Genomic DNA, 26,200 nt, shown 5'->3' on the forward strand with positions numbered 1-26,200 from the left:
TACCACCCATGCTATCATCCCATGAAGATGGCTTCACTAAAGTCCTCCATTACCTATTTATTTTTCCTTTAATAGTAATATGTCCATATAATATAAAATTCAGAAGGTATATGTATGTATATTATGCTTCAACAAAGACTTTTTAGAAGTTAACTAAATGACATAAAAGGAAATACAAAACTGAAAAGTCTCATGTAAGTCCATTCATGTAAGTCCATCTGAAGAATAAACTCCCAGGAGAACAACCTGGTTACAGGGTGTGTGCATTTGTAATTTTGCTAGATGCTGCAGGACTGCCATACCTAGAGGCTGTGTCTATAATGCACTAGAATATCTATTTCCCTCACACTCTTACCTAAATAGTTTTATTACCAAACTTTTAGATAACTGCTAATGAAATAACTGAAAAACAGAGCAGTTTTACTCTGCATTTCTTTCCGTAAGTAAGAATGAACCTTTTTTTCTGTATATTTAACAACTTTTTTTCTCCTATAAATTGTCTGTTTACATACTGTGCCCAATTCTATACTGAGTAGTTGGTCTTTTTGTTTATGAGGACCATTTACATATTAGGGCAATGGGTCCTTAATCTGTACTATAAACTGGAAATATTTTTTCTCGGTTTGAAGACTAATTTTTAAAATCTTTTTACCAAAGCGTAATATACTTACGAGAAGTGTATATAAGTATAAAACTCAATTAATTTTCACAATCTGAACAAATGTGTGTAGTCACATCAACACCCTAGATCAAGAAACAGAAGACTGCCAGCACTCAAAAGGCCCCTCGAGCTTCCTCCCTGTCCTTCCCATCACGACATGCCCATCCAAGGGTAACTGCTACCCTTGTTTCTTACTCCATAGAGCAGGGTATGTTTGAACTGTTGAAGAGCACAATTAGATAGTATGTATTCTCAGTAAGCCTTATTTCATTCAACATATTTGCAGAATTCACTCATGCAGCTACAAGTGGCTATCATTCTTATTACTACATAGCATTTGAATATATGAGTAAATACAATCGATCCCATTGTTAATAAGAATTTTGTGCCTATGGTCATGCTACCCTGAACAATCCCGATCCTGTCTGATCTCAGAAGCTAAGCAGGGTTGGGCCTGGTTAGTACTTGGATGGGAGACCACCTAGTAAGATCAGGTGCTGTAGGTGTAAAAAATAAGGGATTGTAAGCTGACAAGGTCCTTGGGGCTATTACATATAGTGCTGCTATAAACATTTTAGTATATGTCATTTGGTGAACATATATACCCCATAAAGTGGGTATATACTTGGTCAGAAAGGTTTACCTTAATAAATACTGTCAAACAGATTTCCAAAATGGTGGATCAATTTACACTTATACCAGCAACACATGATATCAGTATCTGCTGTCCAGTCTATACCCTTTTTGTCCTTTCTAAATTAAGATATCATTGGGCAAGTTCTAACTGTAACTTAACCTCTAATTTGACTCATATTTCAAACTACTGAATATCTCAACCTCAAACCACAATCATCCAAAATTCTACAATTGCTTCTGATTTTCCCCATCTCAGTTAATGGTACCAGCATTTTCCCAAATAACTCAGACCACAAACCTCAATCTTTCCTTTCTATCATCTCCTGAAATCCAGTCACTAAATCCTAACCATTGTAATTCCATATCTTTTGTGAGCTACTTTCTTTTCATTCCCACTGTGACATCTAGATTTCTCCATCATCCTAAGGAATCTTCCATTTAACTGATTATTGCTCCCAGGAGACATGCAAAACGAGTTGGACAAGCATGTCTTCAGTGGTTCTCTACTGCTTACTAAACAGGCCTCAACTCTTTGGCAGGGTAGTCAAAACTCTATCCATTCCCAGGCCCTACTGTACCTCTCCAACTTCATCTCTTCATCCCATACTGCTCTTCCCCACTTCCCACATCTTGCCATAAATGCCAACCACATTAAACTATTAACCATTTTCAAGACATGCCCATGCTTTCTCATCTCAATCTGTTTCAATGGGTTTTCTATACATTTGGAATTTCTCATGTTCCCAAATATTTACCTATTAAAACTCTACTTCAAAAGCCACTTATTTGAAATCCTTCTGCTTTCCACTCAGGCAAAAATTATTTATCCTCTAAACTCCAAAGCACTTGGTTTGTGTTTCTTATGATGCTACCTATTGTTTTGTATTCCTGTCTTATCCCTGTAGCTAATAGAAAATTTCTTAAGGGCTGAAAAAATGCCCTATTTATCTGTGCATTTCCATATCATTAGGCATTTACAAAGAGTTTAGTATAAGCTACAGAATAACTTCTTCCAGCATCTTTTTTTACTAAAAACAAACTGGCTTGACAGTCCACTGTATGCTTTCCTCATCCCAGGTTGAGAGGTGCTCAGAGACCAGAGGTTTCAGCAACACAGCAACATCTCCACAGACTAAGACAAAATGCCATGCATTCTACAGCCCTACTCCAGTTTTGCTTTCACTGTTAGAGATTCTGCTAATGAGCATACCTAAATGATGTTCCTAATGTGCTCATTCTTTGCGATTTAATTTATCTTTTTCATCACTTTTCTGCCATCATTTCATTTTTTAGCTTTTACTCCAAAATGAATTGGCTTTTGTAACTGCTCATTTATTAGAAATATTTCTTTTGTTCAAGACAGATTTTACAAAAAGAAAGCAAAGCCTAAGGGAAAATAAAGCCCACTTCTGCAATATAAAGGTTGAAGTAAGAGAGTGTTGGTCTGACCCACTATCCTTGCATGAGGAAAAGGCTCAGTTCACTCTGCAATGATTAACACGGACTAATTCAAGCCTTTGTTCTTATAAAAACAAGTGAAGAGCTAAGTGTTATATATTCTAGAAGGAATTTGATGTGGCCAAGCAATATATACAGAGTAATCTCAGAAGAACATCAGAAACAACGAAAATGGTACAATAAAGTAGTTTATACACTTACAACCAGATCTGAAATCTTCATTCATCTCATCAGTTAGAGACATATTTAAATCTTGTTCTTCATTAAAAGATGTATAAAAGGCAAGGTCAGTGACCCACCTACCTTCTTCATTTTGATAGACCACACTCTGTGGTAGATCAGTTTCTAAAAAATAAAATAAATGACATATGCAACAATTTTATTTAGTTGACTTATCTTAGTTATCAACAGTACTGAAATATGCCAAAAACTAGTTAAAAAAAATGAAAATCTATTTCCCAAAGAAAAGCATCTCTATGATGGTGGATAAGCCAACTTTAATTATAGTAAAAGTCTATAATGGAGAATGAGAGGGGGAAAAAAAAAAAGACTTAGAAAAGTATTTTTCCACCAGATCTGTGACTAAATATAGCATTTTAAAATTCATAAAGCACTTAAATATTTTACTATGAAAGATTAGGCAAATTTCACTTAGCAATAAATTTTATTTAAAATGTATGCCCCATTTATTGCTTTACTTTCATTAAAAAAAAAAAAAAAAAAAGCCCACTTACGGTCTTTACTCTTTTCAATGTCCTCATAACATTCACATGTTCGTCTTTCACTAGTTGGTGACTGAAGAGTATTAGTGGAATTAATTTCATCGTCACTAATGGATTTCAAAGATGCTATGTTTGTATTTTTTTGATTGGACACTTCAGGAGTCTCAATATCTAAACATCTATTCCTGGACAGAACTATTTCTGAATCTGATGCTAAATGCTTATTTTGATGAGGAGACATTGCCTCCAGCTTTAAAGGATCTGTCAAGTCAAAATCACTTTTATTGGCATTTGTGTCATGAAAATAATCAGGATTAAATTTCGCATGAGTAGCTCTGATAGTCTTCACCAGAACATCTTCTCTTGTACGTTCCTTTAAAAACCAATAAGAGAGCAACAGTAAGTTTTGTTTTTCATAATTCATTCCAAAATGTTATGGGAAAAAATTATGTAGTTGACATAAAATGCTCATTATATAAAAGAACAGACTATACAGTATATACTACATTCTCCCAGACTATGTAAGAATCAATGTTGAGCAATTTACAAAAACCAAAATTCATAATGTGGTCATGGCAAACATACATCAACAGATTTCAGGTCCCAACATCTTTATTACATTACAGGATGTTAGAAATGTCAACTTAACTTTTATAATTACCACTAAAAGTCTCTAAAAGATAGTAAGCTCATTACTGTGACCAGCCTCATAAAATTAATATGAATAGTAGCCCTTGAAAACACAGATATTTCAATATGAGCAAAAAAGCAAATATTCCAAATTTCTAGGAGGAGTCTAATGACAATTGCATCACACATAGTGAATTAAGTCAGTGCCTCAACCAAGCTCTCCAACATACTTTCCCAAATGCACTTTTTATTCGTTCCTAGAATAACTGCAGAAAATGGGCTCAAGTGCTTACAGTACTTTAAGTGCAAATAGAGCCTGTTAACAGCAGTCTTTTCTGTTATAAAATTTATGACAAAACAATTCTCATGGCCAAAGTTTTTAAAGTTAGAGTACTAAAAGGAGGTAGTTCTATATAACAGAAAAGATGCTGACTTTGAAATAAAGTCACTGGGTTATTTTGTTATATAAAAAATAAACTTACATCTCTACCTTTTATCAAAATAAATTCCAGATAGCTTAAAGATTTAGATGTAAAAGTACTAGGCGAAGATACAGATGGGTAGTTTTGTATTCTTCAGGAGAAAACATCTTCTAAGTGTTAACACTAAGTGTTAAACCATGCCTCCCAAAAAAGATATGCCTGAGTGTTAACCCCAGTTATCTGCAAATGGTCACCTTTTCCGGAAATGGTCTTTGCAGATGTAATTAAGGGTGTTGAGATGAAATCATTAAGAATTTAGGGTGGGCCTTAAACCCAATGAGCAGTATACAGCTGACCCTTGAACAACACAAGTTTGAACTGCACAGGTCCACTTATATGTGGATTTTTTTTTTTTCAAAAATATACCGTCGGCACTCCACAGCACTGGGTTTCATATCCGTAAATTCAACTAGCCACAGACCAAAACAGTATTTTTGACTTGTGGTTGTGAACTCGTAGATGCAAAGGGCCAACTATATAAACTGCTCTGCACCATTTTACACAAGGGACTTGAGCATCTGTGGATTTGGGTTCTATGTGCAGGCCCTGGAATCAATTGCTTGCAGATACCAATGAACATAGTGAAGTTTTGGGGGAGTCAAAAGTGATACAAGGATTTTCAATGCACAAGGGGTTGGCACCCTAACCCTTGCATTGCTCAAGGGTCAACTTTACTTATAAGAGAAAGGAGAGAACACTTCAGAGGGATAAAGAGACACGGAAGGAAAGATCATGTGAAGACAAAGGCAGACAATGGAGTACTGCTGCCGCAAGTTAAAGAACACCAGGTCAACACCCTGATTTCAGACTCTGGCCTCTAAAACTATGAGAGAATAAATTTGTTGTTTTAAGCTGGCAAAACTTTGGTGATTTGTTCTGGCAGCCCTGTAAAACGAATACAAACACTAAAGCCTAAAATGCACAAGGATCACCAGAGGGAAGACCATATGAAAACACAAGAAGATGGTCACTTATAAGCCAACGAAAGAAGCTTACGGAGAAACCAACCCTGTGAAATCTTCATCGTGGACTTCTCCAGAAAATTAATTTCTGTTTTTTGAGCCAAATACATAAATGCATAAAGATCAAAATACCACTTTAATATTAAAAGCTTATAAAAACAAGTTAAAATATGACTATCCCAATTTTAAAAAGACAAAGGGGACTAAAAAATATTATTGAAAACTAGGTAACTATTTTCATACATACTAACACAGAATAAAAAGAACTGTCCTCAGTAAAGTGACTTACACAATCTTGAATAAAGACTGCAATCAGAACCTTCAGCACGGCCCCGGTGGAGCAGAGAGGAACTCTGGGTGGAGTACATGTAACGCATTAACTTACTATTACCTAGGAAATGCTGCTAAGGATGTCTTCAACAAAGATATAGGTTTGGCATGGTCAAAACAGATCTGAGAACCAAGTCATGTAGTGGATTGGAATTTTATATTTCTGGTCATGCTTATACTGAGGGAAAACATCAGGCAACCTAGAGACCAAACACAAGGTCTGAAATTATGGACTTACCTTCCCCTCCAAAAATGGAACACAGACAATATTCCGGGAACAGAAGTCTCTTTGGAGAATAAGTTGGCTAAGGGTTTAAACTAACCTTGATACCGTATTTGATTGAACTCAGGAAAGAAGAGTGGGAAATTGAAGGACTCCTATAAACAGGACTGTTTCAGTTTTGGTAGTAATGTTGATATAGATTTTTCTGGACCAATCATCTATGGCTGGGCTATGTTAGCCTTTGAAGTAATGGCTTTGCTGGCTATAAGATGAGTTTTGACACAGCCAAATCCAAACTGTCACAGAATAATTACAAGGCTGCAGACTTCCAGCTGCATACTCATGTGAACAATGGTACTGGATTTGGAGGGTATACGTATCAAAAGATTAATGAGAATACTGAAACATCAACAAACCTTGTTTGGACAGCACGCAGTAACAACACCCATTTTGGTATCACTGCTAAATACAAACTGGCTTGCAAAACTTCTCTATCTGCTAAAATAAATAATGCCAGCCTGATTGGACTGGGTAATGCTCAGACAGGAGTAAAACTGACCCTATGAGCTTTAGTCGATGGGAAGAACTTCAATGCAGGTCACAAAGTTGGGTTAAAATCTGAACTAGAAGCTTAATGTGGTTTTGAATAAAACATCAGAATTGTCCCTGGAAGTGAAGAGACATGAACCCATTATGTTTTTGCCTTAAAATTCTTCTCTGAAATTTCAAAAGTGTAAACTTTTTATTCTTCCAAAGAATTGTAATCTTCCACATACTGAAGTCTAAAAGATCGTGAGTCCACCCTAAGGGAGGTGCTTAAAGGCATTCCTGAAAGCTGTCATATTTGTGCCACATTTCAGTTCTGCAGCACTATTTTAAATGTGTTCTTCAACTGCTCCTTCAGTTTGTACATCACGTCCTGCCATGTCCCACACCACTTTTTCATAACCTTTTAATATACTGGTATCTGTGTTGCAGTGGAATCTTTGGTTCTGTATCCGAGTAAAATAAAATAAATCCATCACATTTGAATATACTTTAAAAAGCAATCAGGTGATGACAGTCTAAGAAATCATCAAATTCTTTAACGAAGTGCATTTGAACCCTTTAAATGATTAAGTGAGGAGCCAATGGGATGAAACTACCACCTTTGGGATTATGACTGCATACCTCTAGGTCAGCAACCCACTTAAGTGGTACAACGTGCAGCAGCATGGGACCTTGGATAGTTGTTCCCTTTCCCCACACCCGATGCACCATTCATGATAAACTTAGTGCTAAACCATTTGTAGATGACCTACTTCTGGGTCAAGGTTTTCTATGTAGCAGAGTAGCTGCCTTGCTGTGATCTACTAAAAGAGAGCCCTAGACAGAAGGGTTTGTAACAAATATTAACAACAAAAAGAGGGATGCAGCTTCTCTGATAGTTTTTAAACCTAAACATGAAATAGGTCTTTGTTTACACTTTTAAAGTTTAACTCTCAGCAAAACTTAGAGTTAGAAAATATGAGAAGGAAAAAAATAAAGCAATCCAAAGGTCCCTTAGAAGGTAGAGTTTTTAGAGCAGGTAATGAAAGTACAGTTGACACTTGAACAAAACATGGACTGGGGAAGCTGAACTCTGTGCAGTAAAAAATTCCCATATAACTTCTGATACTGCCAGAACTAAGTCCCTTGGTATATGCAGGTGACCTTGGCCCTAGGACCCCTGTGGATAACAAACTCCACAGCTGCTTAACTCTCTTACATGAAATGGAATAGAGCAATGCATACAGTCGGCCCTCTGAATCCACGGATTCCCAACAGCAGATCGAAAATATTGTTTTCAACCTGAGATTTGATGAGTCCATGAATGCAAAACAGAGGGATACAGGGGGGCAACTGAATATTTTTTGGGGGGGTTGGAAACTGCATGTATGTGGACCCACATAGTTCAAACATCTGTTGTTCAGGGATCAACACATTCCCATCTTAAGAGAATCTAAGGGATATAATGTGGCAAAAAAGCACCCCAGTAATAATGTGCTGAAATCATATCAAATGACAGCTAAGAAGTATGTCTCATAATAACTTAGGGAAAACACAATCCTTCACAAAAATCTAAAAACTGATTTTAACATGTGCCATAATCATAGGTACCACTAAGAAAGAAAATATTAAACTGTGAAATATCAGTATTTTAAGAGACATGTTGATTTAAAAAGTGTTTAAATATGTATCTTAGAATCTATGAAAAATAACAGAACTTCAAAATACACAAAAAGGAAAACCCAAGGGAGATAAAAGCAAGATTGAATAGTGCAATAAAAATTTCAAAAATGCTGAAAACAATGTAAAATAAATATTAAATGAAGTATATACATAAAAATAAATCAAGAATATTAATAATTACACTAAGTGTTAAAGGACTGACTAGCTCATTAAAAAACAGACAACCAGAAACATGGCGTAATGAGAGATATCCCTAAATCTCTCCCTATGAAATAACAATAAACTGAACATCTAAAACTGAACAAAAAACATCCAAACTGCACACCAGCACGTCTGAGCGTAAGATCTGCGCATAAGAGCTACCAAAGGTCAGAACCCTGGGTGTCAAGTGGACCAGGAGAAAAAAAGAAGCTGCCTCTCGCTGAAGCAGGAGGTCCCTGCCGGAGGAGGGGGAGGGGAGAAGGTGCAGCGAGTTCCCTAAACAGCCGTGCCTGGGAGTGCAGAAGATGGCAGTGCCCACCCATGAGGGCAGAAAGCAGAGAAGTGGGGAAGGCAGAGAAAAAAGTTGATTGTTACCATCTGTGGGCACAAACACAAGGCTGTGCTTGCAGCCCCTACACCCAACCTGGTGGGCCTCTCCCCACCGTATCTTCTAAGACCAAACACAGTGGACACCAGGGGAATCTGGGCAAACACTACCGAAACTGTCACTAACACTGACAGGGATGAGACTGAGGAAAGCAAGTATGATTAAATATCAATAAGAAAAAAAAAGGGATGATTAAGATGTTATATAAAGCAGGGATCCAAGAGGCTTAGACGTCACCTACTGGAAACCAAAAGAAAAGCACCTTCTTTGAAGCAGACTAAAGAGAAACCTATATTTAATAAATCTTTCTGGAAAAAAAGCTGAACACATTTCCATTAACTCCCAGGTGAAAAAAATAGTCCATTAAACACCATGAACAACCAAGGTGACAAGGCATCTCAGAAAGAGGAAAATCTCCAGAAAATAAGCTTACAGACATAGACGTATATGACTTAAATGACAGAGAATTCAGGATGGTACTTCTGAAAAAACTCAGTGAGTTCCGAAATGAGTTATATCAACAATTTCAGGAATTGTAAAAACAGCTAGATGAGCACAGAAAAGAGATTGAAACCCTCAAAAAGAACCAAATAGAACTTCTGGAGCTAAAGAACCACTGGAAGAGCTGAAAAATGAAATAGCAAGATTGGGAAATAGAGTTGATCAAATGGAAGAAAGGATCAGTGATATCAAAGACAAAAATCTAGAAATAGATCAGAAGGAAGAAAGAAAATGAAGAATGAAAAATAATAAAAGAGAAATACAAGAAGTAGCTGATACCATCAGGAGAGGAAACATAAGAATAATGGGCATTATCAAACGCAAGGAAAAGGAGCAGGGATTAGAAAGCATTTTCAGACAAAGAGTAGACGAGGATTTCTAAGGAATGAGCTGGAGCTTGGTATTCAAGAAGTCAACAGAACACCAAATTATCTGAACTCAAAGAAGCCTTCACCAAGACACATTGTATTAAAATTATCAAAATTCATCAATAAAAATAGAAATCTCAGGGTAGCCAGGGAGACAAAACAGTAACTTATAAGGGAAAATCCATTAGATTATCATCGGACTTCTCAGCTCAGACCTTACAAGCTAGAAAGGAATGGAATCAATATTTAAACTATTAAATGAAATGAACAACCAACCTAGAATAATGAATCCAGCTAAACTCTCCTTTAGATATGAAGGAGAAATTAAGACCTTTCCAGACATATAAAAATTGAGGGAAATCTCCACTACAAGGCCTGTACTATACAGGAAATACTGAAAGGGGTCAGCTCATCCAAAACAAAATGAAAAAAAAAACAAAAAAACATAAATAGAAGTAAAGTGACTAAGAGGCAAATAAAAGCAGAGGACTGCAACCCTTACTAGGAACAGGGCATTATAAGCTTAAGTAATAATAAGTGGAATGTTATAACGAGATAGTAATGAACATTCAGCATACATAAGGACAAATTGAGACAACAATGACTGAAAAGGGGAGAATTCAAAGACCCAAATTTGCAAAGGGGAATGGAAATAAGGAACTCGCAGAAGAAAATGAAAGACTGTGTGTGTGTGTGTGTGTGTGTGTGTGTGTGTGTGTGTACACACTATCCTTTACATGTTCATAATGCAACCACACAGAAGATACAGAAGTTAAGTATATAACATAAAACAAGAAGAACCAGAGGCAAAACCCACAAAGCCAACCAAAATAAAGAAACACAAGGACAAGGAAGTAATGGAAACACTGAGCTACCAGAAAGCAGAAGATAAAATAGCTATAAGAAGACCTTATATTTCAATAATCACCCTAAATGGAAATGGACTGAATTCATGAATAAAAAGGCACAGAGTTGCAGAATGGATCAAAAAGCAAAACCCAAGCATATGCTGCCTCCAGGAGACACATCTCAGTTCCAAACACAAATACAGACTGAAAGTGAAAGGGTGGAAAATGATATTTCAAATGGCATTCAGAGAAAAGATGGAGTAGTTGTACTAATATCACATGAAATAGACTTCAAAATAAAAGAGGTAAAGAAAGATACTGGGGACACTTCAGAATGATAAAGGGAATGAGGCACCAAGAAGATGTAACACTTACTAATGTCTATGTTTCTAATCAGGGAGCCCCGAAATATGTAAAACAATTAGTAACAGAACTAAAGAGAGAAACAGACCAAAACGCTATCATAGTAGGGTACCTAAATACTCCACTGTCAGATATGGACACATCATCCAAACAGAAAAACAATAAGGAAATAACATCGTTAAATGACACATTAGACCAACTGGACATAATTGACATTTATAGAGACTTCCATCCCAAAACAGCTGCTTATACATTCTTCTCTAGTGCACATGGAATATTCTCAAGAATTGACCACACACTTGGACACAGAGATAGCCTCAACGAATAGAAGAGGGTCAAAATCATGCCAGCCATATTCTCTGATCATAATGCTTTGAAGCTGGAGATCAACTGTAAAAAGAAATCAGGAAGAACCACAAACACATGGAAATTAAACGACATGCTACTAAAGAATGACTGGGTCACAGAAGAAATAAAAAGAAATCAAGAGATACACAGAAACAAATGATAATGATAGTACAACATATCAAAACTTTTCAAACACGGCGAAAGTGGTCTTAAGAGGAAAGTTCATATCATTACAGGCCTACCTCCAAAAACAAGAACGAGCCCAAATAAACAACCTAACGCTTCATCTTAAAAAATTAGAAAAGGAAGAACAAATGAAGCCTAAAGTCAGAAGGAAAGAAATAATTAAAATTAGAGCAGAAATAAATGATACTGAAAACAAAAAAATGACGGAAAAAAATAAATGTAACAAAGAGCTGGTTCCTTGAGAAGGTGAATAAAATTGGCAAACCCCTGGCTAGACTCACTAAAGAAAAAAGAGAAAGACACAAATAAACAAAATCAGGGATGAAAGAGGGGAAATTATAACTGATATCACAGAAATACAAAGGATCATACAAGAATACTATGAAAAGTATATAACACCAAATATAATAACACAGAAGAAAGTGACCAGTACTTAGAAAAATACAACCTTCCTAGACTGAATCAAGGAGAACTGGAAAATCTAAACAGACCAATCAGCAGTATGAAAATAGAAATAATCATCAAAAAACCTACCAAAAATAGAAATAATCATCAAAAAACCTACCGAAAAGGAAAAGCCCAGGACCAGATGGCTTAAACCATAAATTTTACCAAACATTCAAAGAAGATTTAATACCTATTCTCCTCAAACTCTTCTTAAAACTCGAAGAGGAGGCAATACTTCCCAACTCATTTCATGAGTCTAATATTGCTCTGATACCAAAACCTGGTATGGATAACATACACACACAGAAAAACTATAGACCAGTATCTCTCATGACCACATGTGCAAAAATCCTAAATAAGATAACAGTGAACCATATACAGCAACATATTAAAAAGATTATACACCACGATCAAGTGGGCTTCATTCCAGAGGCACAGGGATGGTTCAACATAATGCTCATCGATTAATATGATATACCGCATAAACAAATTAAAAAATAAGAATCATGTGATCATTTCAATATGCAGAAGAAGTCTTCGACAAGATACAGCATTCGTTGATGATCAAAACACTTCACAAAATCAGTATAGAAGGAAAGTACTTTAACTTAATAAAGGCCACATATGACAAATCCTATGCCAACATTAGACTTCATAGTTAAAAAACTAAAAACCTTCCCTCTAAGATCAGGGACAAGGCAAGGCTGTCCACTGTTGCCACTGTTTTTCAATATAACATTGGAAGTCCTAGCAAGTGCAATCAGACAAGAGAAAGATATAAAAGGCATCCAAATAGGAAACAAAGAAGTCAAAATGTCACTATTTGCGGATGACATGATTCTCCATATAGAAAACCCTAAGGCTTCCACAAGAACACTACTAGAAACAATAGCAAATACAATAAAGTTTCTGGATGCAAAATCAATGTTCAAAAATCCATAGCATTTCTTTACTCTAACAATGAAGTGTCAGAAAAAGAAGTGGAAAAAATAATTTCATTTTCAATTGCAACAAAAAGAATAACTACCTAGGAATAAATTTAATGAAATATGTGAAGGACCTATATAATGAAAACTACAAGACCTTATTAAAAGAAATCGAAAAAGACACATAGAAATGGAAAGATATTCCGTGTCCTTGGATCGGAAGAATCAACATAGTTCAAATGACCACATTACCTAAAGCATTATACAGATTTAATGCGATCCCTATCAAAATCCCATCAGCATTTTTTATAGAACTAGAACAAAAAATCATCAGATTTTTATGGAAGCATAAAAGACCCTAGATTGCCAAAGCCATCCTGAGAAAAAAGAATGAGACTGGCGGCATCACTCTGCCCGACTTCAAATTATACTACAAAGCGACAATAATCAAAACGGCATTGTACTGGCAGCAAAACAGACACGGACCAGTAGAATAGAATCAAGAGTCCAGAAGTTAAGTCCATATTTATATGGACAAATAATTTTCGACAAAAAAGCCAAAAACATACAGTGCAGAAGCCATTTCAATTAATGGTGCTGGTAAAACTGGAAGACCACTTGCAAAAGAATGAAACTAGACTGTTGTCTATCACCACACACCAAAATTAACTCAACATGGATTAAGGACCTGAATATAAGACCTGACACAATAAAATGCATAGAAGAAAACAAACATAGGAACTAAACTCAAAGACCTTGGACTTAAAGAGGATTTTATGAATTTGACTTCAAAGGAAAGGAATTAAAAGCTAAAATAAACAAATGGGACTACATAAAACTAAAAAGTTTCTGCTCAGTAAAAGAAACCATCAACAAGGTAAAGAGACAACCACCCAAATGGGAAAATATATTTGCAAGCAACATCTGCGATAAGGGTCTAATATCCAAAATATACAAAGAACTCATACGACTCAATAACAACAAAAAAACAAACAATTCAATCAAAAAATGGGCAGAGGATATGAACAGACACTTCTCCCCAGAGGACATACAAATGGCCAAAAAATATATGAAAAGATGCTCAACACTGCTAGCTATTAGGGAAAAGCAAATGAAAACCACAATGAGATACCATCTCACACCTGTTAGAATAGCTATAATCAACAGGAAAAGTAATAAATGCTGGAGAGGATGTGGAGAAATAGAAATCCTCATACACTGCTGGTGGGACTGCAAATTGGTACTGCCACGAGGGAAAACAGTATGGAGGTTCCTCAAAAAACTAAGAATTGATCTACTATATGATCCAGCAATCCCACTACTGGGTATTTACCCCAAAGACATGAAAACTCATATCCAAAAAGATATTTGCACACTGATGTTCATAGCAGCATTATTCACAGTGGCCAGGACATGGAAGCAATCAAAATGTCCTTTGAGAGATTACTGGCTAAAGAAGCTGTGGTACATATATACAATGGAATATTACTCAGCCATAAGAAGAGATGAAATTCTGCCTTTTGTGATAACATGGATGGACCTCAAGATAGTCATACTAAGCAAAATAAGCCAGACATAAAAAGTTGAAAATCATATGATATCACTTATATGTGGGATATAAACCTAAAAGCAAAGTAACAGGACAAACAAGCAGAGACTTATGGACAAGGACTATAGACTAGTGGTTACCAGAGAGTAGGGGGAGCGGGAGGAGAGGAGAGGTAGATGGGGCAAAGGGGGTGAAATATAGTGGGCTGGGGGAGGGTGAAGTGGGTAAAGGGGATCAAATATACGGTAGCTGAAGGAAATTGGACTTTAGGTGGTAAACACACAGTAGAATATACAGATGTCAAATGATAATATACACCTGAAAATAATATAATTGTATTAACTAACGTTATCCCGATAAACTTAATGAAAAAATAAATATTTAAAAAATTAAAAATAAACAAAAGCAAACAGAACAAACTGAGACACGTGGACAGGGACAACAGGCTAGCAGTTACCAGAAGGTAAGGCAGGGGGAATGGGGAAGGTCAATAGGGTAAAAGGGGTCAAATATGTCATGACAGAAAGAAATCTAACGATGAGAGGTGAACACACAATGCAAATGTTAAATTGTTCAATGTCATGCTTTAATGTTAAATTGTACACCTCAAACTGACCGGATTTCATTAACCAATGTCACTATAAAAAAATAAATTTAAAAGATAAAATAAATACAAAAACTGAATAACAGACTACCAGATTACACTAGAAGAAAATAAAACCTACATGCTGTTTATAAAGAAATCCTCTAAATAAATGATAAAGAAATATTAAAAAGGAAAAAATGGAAAAGATAAAATTATATACAAAGTAAAGAAAAGACTAGGGTTTCAATATAGTGTCATACAAAGGGGAATTTAAGGTTAAAAGCACTAAACAAGATAAAAATAAAGATACTATTACCAAAAAATATAATCTTATAAATAAGGTTATAACAGCCATAATCTTGTATGCATTAACCATAGCAGAGAAGTACATAAAGAGAAAACTCCTGAAGGTGCAAAATTAATTTGCTAAAAATTCAACAAAAATTGTAGACTTCAATTTTTTCTAGAATACATCTAGTAGATAAAAGTGATCACAGAGAAATTTAATAGTGCAATAGCCTGAAGTAATAGCTATTTAAAACTAAACATTCCCTAGGAAAGCATCTAGCTTTCATTTTTCATATGTCCATGAAACATATATATTAATATGTTTTATCCAAAACATTCAGAAATTTTAGATTTTTCAGACTAAATTCTCATTATAATCCTATAAAGTTAGAAATAAAAAGTAAGGTAATGAAGAGTGAGGTCGGGGAAGATGGCAGAAAATAATGGGATTCTGTCTTTCTACCTAGGCAAGTGTATTGTACTCAGAAATCTTAAGTAACTATTTTGGAACTCTGGAGTCTATTTCAACACTTACAGTTACCACGGAAAACCTTTTCTCTAGTAAAGTACAGTAATGTGACAGGATAAAAAAAAGATATTCCATGCAAACAGTAACCAAAAGAGAGCTGGGGTGGCTATGATAGCATCAGATAAAATGGACTTTATATCGAAAAAAATTACAAGATACAAAAGAAGGACATTATACCTTAATAAAGAGTTCGATAATTATAAACACTTATGCACCTAAAAACAGACTCTCAAAACACATGAGATAAAAAGTAACAGAACTAAAAGGAGAAACAGTCAGTTCTACAATGCTAGTTGGAGAGTTCAATACTTCACATTCAATTACGGACAGAATAAGCAGTCAGAAGGAAATAAAGGACCTGAATGACAAAATTAGCCAATCAGACCTAAGAGACATAACAACAGAATATACATGTTTCTCGAGGGTACATGGGACTTTCTCAAGGACAGACCATATGATAAGCCAAAAAACAAGTCTCAATAATTATATAAAAAGATAGATATCATACAAAGTATCTTCCACAACCATAACAGTAGGAAGTTAGAAATCAGTAAGAAAAAAAGGAAAATCCATAAAAATGTACAAATAATACACTTTTAAACAACCAATGGGTCAGAGAAAAATTACAAAAGAAATTAGAAAATACTTAGATAAATGAAAACTGAAACACAACATACCAAAACCTACTGAACGCAGTGAAAGTACTGCTTCTCAGGGAATTTTACAGCTGTCAATGCCTATATTAAAAACAAGAAAGATCACAAATCAATAATCTAACTTTACGCTTTAAGAAATATAGAAGAGGAAACTAAACCCAGAGCTAGCAAAGGAAGGAAATAATAAAGATTGCATTGGAAATAAACAAAATAGAGAATAGAAAAATAAGAGAAAAATCGATGAAACCAAAAGTTGGTTCTTTCGAGATCAACAAAAGTGACAAAAATTAGCTAGCAAAGAGGAGATGCAAATAATTACAATCAGAGGACAAGTGGGGCCATTATAACAACCTTACAGAGATAAAAAGGATTATAAGACTACATACACAATTGTAGGCCAACAAATTAGATAACCTAGAAGAAAAGGACTAATTTCTTAAATACCCAAATCACCTAAACTAACTAAAAAGAAACAGAATCTCAACAGAACAAGTAAACATTAAATCAGTAATCAAACACCTCCCAACAAAGAAAACTCCTGGACCAGATGGCTTCACCAGTGAATTCTACCAAATGTTTAAAGAATTAACACTAACCTTTCTGAAAATCTTTTTTAAAAAATAGAAGAGGAAGGAACACTTCCCTAACACTGTTTAAGGTCACAATTACTGTTACCAAAGCCAGAAAAAAGATATCATGAGAAAATTACAAACCAATATTCCCTATGATATAGATGAAAAAAAATCCTTAAAATTTAGCAAATCAAATAGCAAAGGAATGTGATTTATGAATATGATTATTCACCAGAACCAAGTGAGAGGTAACCAAGAATGCAGAGGTGGTTCAACATAAGTTATCAATGGTGGCAGAAGGAAATTTAACTTTGGGTGGTGAACACACAATGCAATACACATATGATGTATTAACTGAAATGTACACTTGAAACCTACATGTTTTTATTAACCAATGTCACCCCCAATAAATTTAAAATAAATAAAATGATGTAGTACACATTAATAGAAAAGGGAAAAATATATATATATAATCATCTTAAATGATGCAAAAACTGCATCTGACAAAATCCAACACCCTTTCTTAATAAAAACTCTGAGAAAACTAGAACAGAGGAAAAATTCCCAAACCAGATAAAAGCATTTTTTTTCAAAACCCACACCTAACATCATACTAAACTAACCTCATGGTGAACCCAAGTGTCTCTGATGGATGAATGGATAAGCAAAACGAAATATTACTCAGCTAAAACGAAATTCTGAAACATGTATAACATGGATGAACTTTAAGGATATTATGCTAAGTGAAATAAGCCAATCACTAAAAGGCAAATACTGTAGGATTCCAACTATATGAGGTTACCCATCGTAGTCAAATTCATTAAGACAGAAAATAGAATGGCAGTTGCCAACACGCTGGGGGGAACAGAGAAATAGCAATTTATTTAATGGGTAGAGTTTCGGTTTTGCAAGAGTTCTGAAGAATGGTTGCACAATGGGAAGATTCTTACCACTACCGAACTGCATAATTAAAGGTGGTTAACATAGTAAATTCTTATACATATTTTACCACAATTAAAATTAATATATTTAAAACATGAAAAATAGACACAGAATAAAGCAAAAAAGCAAGCATTATTTTTAAAAAAGCAAGCATTATTTTAATAAATATCAGGAAAGTGGATATCAGTGGGAAAATTAATCCACATGCAAAGCTTACACCATTGTTCATAAAACTGTAATATTAATGCCAGAGCAGGGAAAAGCAATTTCTGACCACAGAAATAGGGCAGAGAGAACAATGATGGGTTCTAGGTAAGTGAAAAATGTTTAGGGAATAAGAGGTAATAAAAGACATAGTTAGAAGAAAACCAAAATGGGAAAATTGTGAAGGAGACAAAAATTTTATGATCCTAATTATATATAAAGAATTTATAGAAATATGAAATTTATACCTAAAATCCCCAATTTTTTCCCCCGTTTTTCCTCTTTTCAGGTAAGAAGACGTTTTCACACCAGAAGGCACCAGGGCTCCTGCAACTCCCACTATTTACATTACTTTGGTGGGGAAAAAACAATTTCTTATATACAGCAACATTACAACAAAAAGGTAATCTAGTAGCTTGCATTACTGAGTTTCTTAGATGCCATTCACTAAGAAAAATGGGCTGCAGACCTTGCCAAATCAAGGACACAATATTGTTACCCTCATAGTAACACAAACCACATGACCTTAAAATATGGGAAAAATAAGAAATTTCATAAAATAATGTAACATTTTTTATGACTGACCTACAGGTAGGGATTTTCCCCCATCCAAGCAATAAAGCTTTGATGAATGTGTTTACCCCACACTGTTCTGACCCTTGGCTGCCAGAGGCCAGTCCTCACAGTCCCTCCACACTTACTGCCTTCCTTCAACCATTGCTGAGGGCCTCAGGACTTCACCTTCAGAGAGCCTGGATGCTCCTACAGATCCTGGCTATTTTATGGATTACTTTTTTAGGAAAAGAACTAAAATGGATCATCAGAAATTATGTTTTTACTTACACAGAAAAATTTCCAAACTTTAGAAAACTTTTAGAATGTAACCTAGTCAAAGCCTGATGACTTCCTTCAATAGAGAATGATGAGCTTCAAAACCCAGGATGCCACCTTACTTTATAGTTATCTAAGTTTTTCTTTTATTTTCTGACTAAGTTCATGAAAGGAGATTATATTTGTATGGCCTACTACACTAAGCACCATATCTATTACTGCAAAGGTACTGATAATTCTTTTTGTTGAAATACCTGACTGACCAAGATGCCTAGCAATTTGTGAGTACTAAACAATATTAAAACTATTGTTTTTAATGAAAAATAGTTACTAACTTAAAAAAAGCTACTATAACAAAATTTAACGGTTCTTACCTCGAAATTAAATGGCTACAGATATACATTTATAAAATTTATAAAATTCATCAACTATCACATTTTGACAAAATCAAAAAGATTAATAGATGCCATCTTCCTTTTATTTCCTGATTTGCTACCTCTAATCAGCTGACGGCTAGATGTCTGTTAACTAAATACATTAGAATTATAACTATATTCTTAGGTATACATATGACCAACATCTGTCCTAGGAAGAAAATCCACTGACTGTGAACACCTGTTCTGGTTACCTGATGGGAGGGGCTTTTTGCTGTAATTTTAGGTTTACTGGCTCCTGTGATGAGTAACAATTCTTGAAGCTGCTAAACATACAACTTAAGGACAAGTAAAATATTTCTATATAGAATAAAGCAGTATATTGTAAAAAACAATCACTATAATAGCAATTCAGACAAATTAATGTACTCTAGAGTTACTGAAAAGTAACTAACGTCTTGACCTGTGACTGGAAAGACTATAATCTTAATTAGGAAAGGAGGGGAGAAAAAAAGTAGGAACAGGGATTTGTAGAATACATAAAATAATATTATACATGGGCTCAGATTATAAAGCATTTAAAGGATTACTTATTTTAAAGAGACACAGAATACACACACAGAAGAATAAAAAAATACACACACACACACACACCACTGTAACAAGATTAACCTGGTGTTGACAAATAACAGAATGATAAAAATACTGTAGACAGGACAAGAAATCAGACATGTATTAGTAAGTATCTTGAACAAGAATAAGTCTAAGTACAGTCCTGAGAATCTACTGACAGGATTTAGGTCTTCTGAGCTTCATCACCTTTAAAATAACAACCTCGTTATCACTCGCTACTTTATAATTCACTCAAAGGATTACTCTGAGGATAAAACTGTCTCTATATACAAGAACACACACTGCCTCTAAATTAAAAACCATCATATAATCCTAGGCATACACTGCTTTTTAAAAGGAGATAAGAGTCAGAGGATAAGCATAGGAATAATGGAGTGCCATTAAAAAATAGAAAAAAAAATGAAACAATTAAAAATGAACATGCTTGAGCAAGGTTAAAGCTGATCTGTTTTTTTATTTAAGGTGTCAACACTGAGCTGAAGAACTTTTCAAATGAATGATCTAAATGCAAGTCATTAAATATTTAAGAAAATGTATACAATTATATGTTAAATACAATCTTAGTGATATCAAAGATACGTATATACAAACACACAGGATTTTTTTTGTTTTCTACATTTTTCTCGAAGTCAACAATTGTTGCTTTGAAAACTGCCATCATACAAAAAACTATCTTAAAAACTATCTTTTTATAGAAAAGTTAAAGAAAATGCATATAAACTTACACTTCCGCAATGTAGAACAGTACCCTTCGAACTTTCTGCCCTTTCTTTCTCTTTTTTAATTTTCCAGGCACTAGAGGAAAATGGTAACGCACCATCTATATATCTTCTACTATCTCTAGTACCTACAGAATTACCTAAAATATAAGAAAAATGATAGAGCAATGTCAAAGTTTCAGTAATCTAATGTAATAACTGCTTCTTGCTATTCAAATTATTTTATGCAAACCTAATTATTCAGTATTCATGACAAATACACCAATTTGCATACAAGAGATAATAATCATCAGTACGAGGCAACAGTAAATACGACGAACTGCTACTATTCAGAGCACTCATTTCTAATTCTCAAATGTCTGATCAGAGCACAATCATTTGTAATATACAATCAAATACAGATAACAGTATTTCTAATAATATCAATGTACTCAGGTATTATTAAAAGCTGTTTTGAAACATTTTAGGCTTTTTCATGATTTGAGGGGATAGAAGGGTTAATACATGTTAAATTATAAAAATAATTTTAAAAAAATGCAAAATTAAATAGAATTTAAAAACAAAGGAATCATATTGCAATACATACTGGTCCCAGGTAGACAAACAACATGGTCTTCCTCAGACTCTCTGTGGATTGTTTCAGAATTTCCCAAAGAGTGTGGGCCATGGGAAATCAGACAGTTGTTATTTTCTGACTGAGATTTATAGTTTACATTATAGTTTTCATTTGCCTGTCAAAAGAATATCTTAGCTTTATTAATTTTTTTTAAGTTAAAAACAAACATTTTGAGAGGGAAAACATGGAGAGCAGAGAAAGTCTTCAGTACAGAAGGATGCCAAGTAGTTAATGCAGAAGGAACTTGACAAATCACCATTGTAACCACCAATGTGATCGTTATTTCTGGAAGGCCTCAGCAACGATACTAAACTTAGTTCATGAAAGGTTGCTGGAGAATCAGATGTTCACAGGACCTTGATGTATCATCCCACAGATGACTTACTGATAACAAAAGGGTAAAGAAAGGCACCTTGCAATGAGATATCTGGCTGACACCATGTTAACCAAGATAATCAAACACACCATCACCAATAATAGGACAAATAGACTTATATGTCTCCAGACATGATGCAACGAGAAGTACACAACATCACCTACATTTAATCTGTTCATGAGAAAAATGTTTAGACTGAATTCTTGACCAAATGTTTAATCTGGCAGGAGGAGGAAAACTGATCAGCTATATCTAGCTTATGGGTCATTTTACAAAACAGGCCTAGATTTTACAAAAGGTTTAATGACATAAAAAAAAACTACTCCAAACTGAAAGAATAAAGAGACATGACAACCAAATTCAAGTGTAATTCTTGATTAAATCATGAGCCAAGAACAATAAAAGGACATTTTGGAGACAATTGGGTAAATCTGAATATGGACTGCATATTAATATAAATTACTATGTCAAAGTTAGATAAAAGAAATGTGATTATGTAGGAAAATGTCCTTATTCACAGGAGATAAATACTTAAATATTAAGAGTAAAATGTCAAAATCCGCAATTCACTTTCAAATGACTCAGGAATGAAGTACTCACAGAGGGACAAAGAAAATGCAAAGATGGCAATATGCTGACAACTGGTTATTCTGGATGAAGGGTATACAGATGTTCACTATACTATTCTTTTAATTTTTCTGTAGGTAAGGGAAAGGGGAAGCAGGAAAGGTGTTTCCCATCATTTTATATCAGGGAAAAATAGAGTCCCAAGAAAGCCAAAAGCTTAAGTTTTATGTTACTATCCAATGAGACCAGTAATTTTTGTAATGTCAAATTTCTGAAAAACCGTAACAACTGGAACTTACCTGACCAAGATCACTTGTAGGTAACTTAAAATCTTTTTCTGGAGGTTCCTGTCCTTCTAGGTCTTCATATATCATTCCTGGAATTGCCAGTTGCTCAAAATAAGCCTCCAAATGATCATCATAAAACTCTTCATCATCAATATCATCATCTATTGGTAAATAGAAAAAATAATGGAACAGGCTTTAAAGCGGTGACTGAACTATAATCAAAGGTTGATAAAACATATGAGTCATGCAATTTTGTTTTAACATATGACATGAGAAAAATAATTCAGTGTATAAATCATTATGAGTATTCCAATACAAATTAAGTATTTGTATTGGAAATTAAAAGATTCTTTGATAGGACAGGACAAAAATAAATCCTGTCATACATGGTAAGTTAGGATATAAGAAACATGGCATCAAAGATAGTGGAAAAAATGGCAGATTATTCAGAACATGGAGTGGCAAATGGCTAACTTTCAAAAAAAGGGATAGATAAATCCACCATAAAAGTAAAAATAAATTCTAGCTGAATTAGTAGTGTAAAACGAAACTTCAAATATCTGATCTTGAGAAAGAAGAAACTAAGGAAAAATGATACAACAAAGTTGAACACTGATAATTATGATTAAAAAATATTCAACCTCCAAAATCAAAAAGTTACAAAAAATGAACAACACTAGCAGTGGTTTTTAATGTTTTGACACTCAGCCCAGCAGGGGCAAGCAAGATAAAACTAGAACTCTCAATCACTAGCAATGGTATTATAAGTTATCGTTGCCTTTTCAAGAGGATAATTTTGCTATCGATATTAAAACCTTTAAAAATGCTCATAACTTTTGACTTAGCTATTTTGCCTCTAAGAATCTAGCCTACTAAAACAAAGATCTATACAAATTCAAATCAATAATTCTTTATCCATAATTCCACCATTGAAAAATGTCTAAAACCTCTGGCAGCAAAACCTGTTCTAAATTTATTTATATTGATCCCACTCAGCCCAAGAGCATTGCCTTCAAAGCCATGGAAAATCTGCTACCTGGCTACTTTTCTGGGTTTGTTCCCCAATTCAGCCTCCTATAGGGGCTGTAAATATGCAACATAAAACCAAATCATGATCTATTTTCAAATCATGGTCTATACGCCACACAATACACTACCAATAAAGAACTCAGCTGAAACTGTTTGTTTCCTGAAATGCACTTCTCTTCCTTTATCTATGTTAAGGCCTAAGACAGGTCTTTTCAAGAAAGAAAACGAATTGTATCCTCTTTCAATAAAGCTGCACATATCTTCCTCATTCAGAATTTTTCACCCTCCTATGATTCCTGCACAATTTGTTCTGTTAAGATATACTTAATACAGCTGAAGGTTTAGCTATACATCTCTTTTCTCACTTAGCAGGTCTTTTAGGGAGCAGAGGCTAAATATTTCATTGTCCCCCCAATTTCTTAACATAGTGCTTTATTCTGAGTGGAACCTAGAGTGACTACTTTGTACCCTTACGATACTAAACTAAGGGATGAACATAATCATATTAGGATACATAGAAATAAGTTTTAAAAATTCTATCACTTAACAGAATTGGCCATTTGAGTGCTGGAAGGTAGGAGGTAAAGAAACAATAAGCTGGCGTATGAACTACTACAACCAAAAACAGGAAGTCGTGGAGTGGCAAGGTAAGGAAGGGCTAGGAAAACACAAGTTATTTACAGTACCAGAAGAATCTTCCAAGCTTGTCAGTGACATAAGTTTCTCATTTTCTAGTAAACTAGTATGGCTTAAGTCATTGTTTAAATTCTTGTCTTCAAAATGTTTTCCAGCATCAGGAACAAAAATCTATGAGAAACATAATGCATGTAAGAGAAGAACAATCACTGCTTTGCAGACCACAGCACAATGCTGCAGAAAGGACTGACAATGTGCTCCATGTGTGTAATTCACAATTTAGGCAATGAAGGGCTAGTTGTTTTACATGTGTCATTAACTTTCTTCCTCTCTTGATGTCACCTCCCTCCCCTGACCCACCCAATGAGACGTCCTTAAAATTTAAGGTCTCAGATTGTACACACACTTGAAAGTCCTAGCAATGTAGATGGTATACCAATACATAACTGAATTTGAGCAACACAAAGCTTGTGGTAGGAAATGAAGATAACAGCAAAGTTGAGCTTGGCACCTCCATCGGAACAATTGGTTTCTCTGCTCCTCAACCCAGAACCATATAACCCTAAGAACGCACAGCAGTCTGCTAAGGACACTTGGGCCCAGGACACATTTCCTTTTAAATGTTGATCTTATATCAAACAATATCATCTTAAGAATTAGACTGCAAAATGCACACTAATTTTTAAGATAAAAACATGAGCTCTCAATGCAATTACACACTTGTAGAGGGCAGTGCTAAGTTATTCTCATAAAGATCTAATGCATCAGAGTCTAATGTTGTGGAATATAAGCCCTGTGCATTAAAATTTTTCCTAATAAAAAGCTGGGGGAAAATCTGTATGACAAAGAATATGTAAAACACCTCTGCCTTTTTGGTCAGAAATGCTGAGAACTCCATTCATTCTGCCATGTTTGGTGCCTTATACATGGGCCAACTGGGCTAGAGATCCTGGAAAACATGTCTAGTCTGCTAAAGTGGTGTAGCTCTTACAGTTTAGATGCTGAGATCTGCCAAAACATACTTCTTTCACTGTTTTGACTACCAAGACAGTCAAAGCCAAATTAAAAGTCAAATGCAGTGGTAACTGGCTCTGGTCTAGGCTTTTTAATATTTATTTTCCTTCTGCTCTCATCCTCTTTTTCTCTAGTATCTCATGTTTCTATACTTGTTCTGTTACTTTCCAGTTTTATGGTCCCTCTCCTTTATAATCAATGATTTCTAATATTTTTCAGAAGTCAATTCTTCAATTGTCCTAAGAAAATAAATTACCTATCAAAGGGAAGAATTGTTCTCTCTCTTTAGAAACTACTTCTCTAAAGAGTTGAAGAAATCATGCTTTCAAACTCAATTTCAATTTGACCATATCTGAACTTCGTATAAAAAGCACCTCTCACACTTGAAAGTTATTAGTGGTTATACCCAAGAGGCAAGTTTATGGAGCAGGGGTCAACAAACATTTTCTGTAAAGGACCAGATAGTAAATATTTCAGGGTTTGCCAGCATAGCCTCTGTCACAACTTCTCGACTCAGCTGTTATAGCTCTATACACAACGTAGAAACAAATAAGCATGGCTGTGTTCCAATATAACTTTACAAAAGCAGGCAGCAGACTGGATTTGGACAATGAGCTATAGTTTGCCAACTCCTAGCATAGGGAAATAACTCTTAAATGCTTTTGTAACCATTTTATAAAAATAATCTTATAAGTTCTTATGAAAGTAAAACAAAAATCGCATCTCCTTTTTATAAGTTTGAAAAGTATTTAGTTTATATGTTTTAAACAAGTCTTATAAATATGAGATTATAGGCCTAAAATACCAGTTCACTGTTTATGCTACACAAACTGTTTATCTGCTCAGCATCCGTTCCTCTGAAGAGCCCATATCTTTTTATTTCATGTAGTCCTGGTGGTGG

The 26,200-nt window shown here is 34.7% G+C and overlaps 1 protein-coding gene and 2 pseudogenes across 1 annotated transcript in view; 2 read left to right on the plus strand and 1 right to left on the minus strand.

The window, feature by feature from the left end:
• Positions 1 to 26,200, minus strand: part of CEP192 (centrosomal protein 192) — a 133,047-nt gene that overhangs the window by 86,247 nt on the left and 20,600 nt on the right. Inside the window, exons 6-11 of the mRNA XM_016119861.2 lie at positions 24,336 to 24,456; positions 22,633 to 22,781; positions 21,361 to 21,505; positions 20,781 to 20,914; positions 3,490 to 3,850; positions 2,957 to 3,100 (exon numbers count right to left, since the gene is read on the minus strand). Of these exons, the coding sequence (XP_015975347.2) occupies positions 2,957 to 3,100; positions 3,490 to 3,850; positions 20,781 to 20,914; positions 21,361 to 21,505; positions 22,633 to 22,781; positions 24,336 to 24,456 (1,054 nt within the window). The remainder of the gene's footprint in view (positions 1 to 2,956; positions 3,101 to 3,489; positions 3,851 to 20,780; positions 20,915 to 21,360; positions 21,506 to 22,632; positions 22,782 to 24,335; positions 24,457 to 26,200) is intronic.
• On the plus strand, positions 1,049 to 1,167 carry LOC118610314 (annotated as a pseudogene).
• LOC107497692 lies at positions 5,343 to 6,739 on the plus strand (annotated as a pseudogene).

The sequence above is a fragment of the Rousettus aegyptiacus genome, unplaced genomic scaffold (genome assembly GCF_014176215.1).
Source record: "Rousettus aegyptiacus isolate mRouAeg1 unplaced genomic scaffold, mRouAeg1.p scaffold_m13_p_12, whole genome shotgun sequence".
NCBI classification, from domain to species: Eukaryota; Metazoa; Chordata; class Mammalia; order Chiroptera; family Pteropodidae; genus Rousettus; species Rousettus aegyptiacus.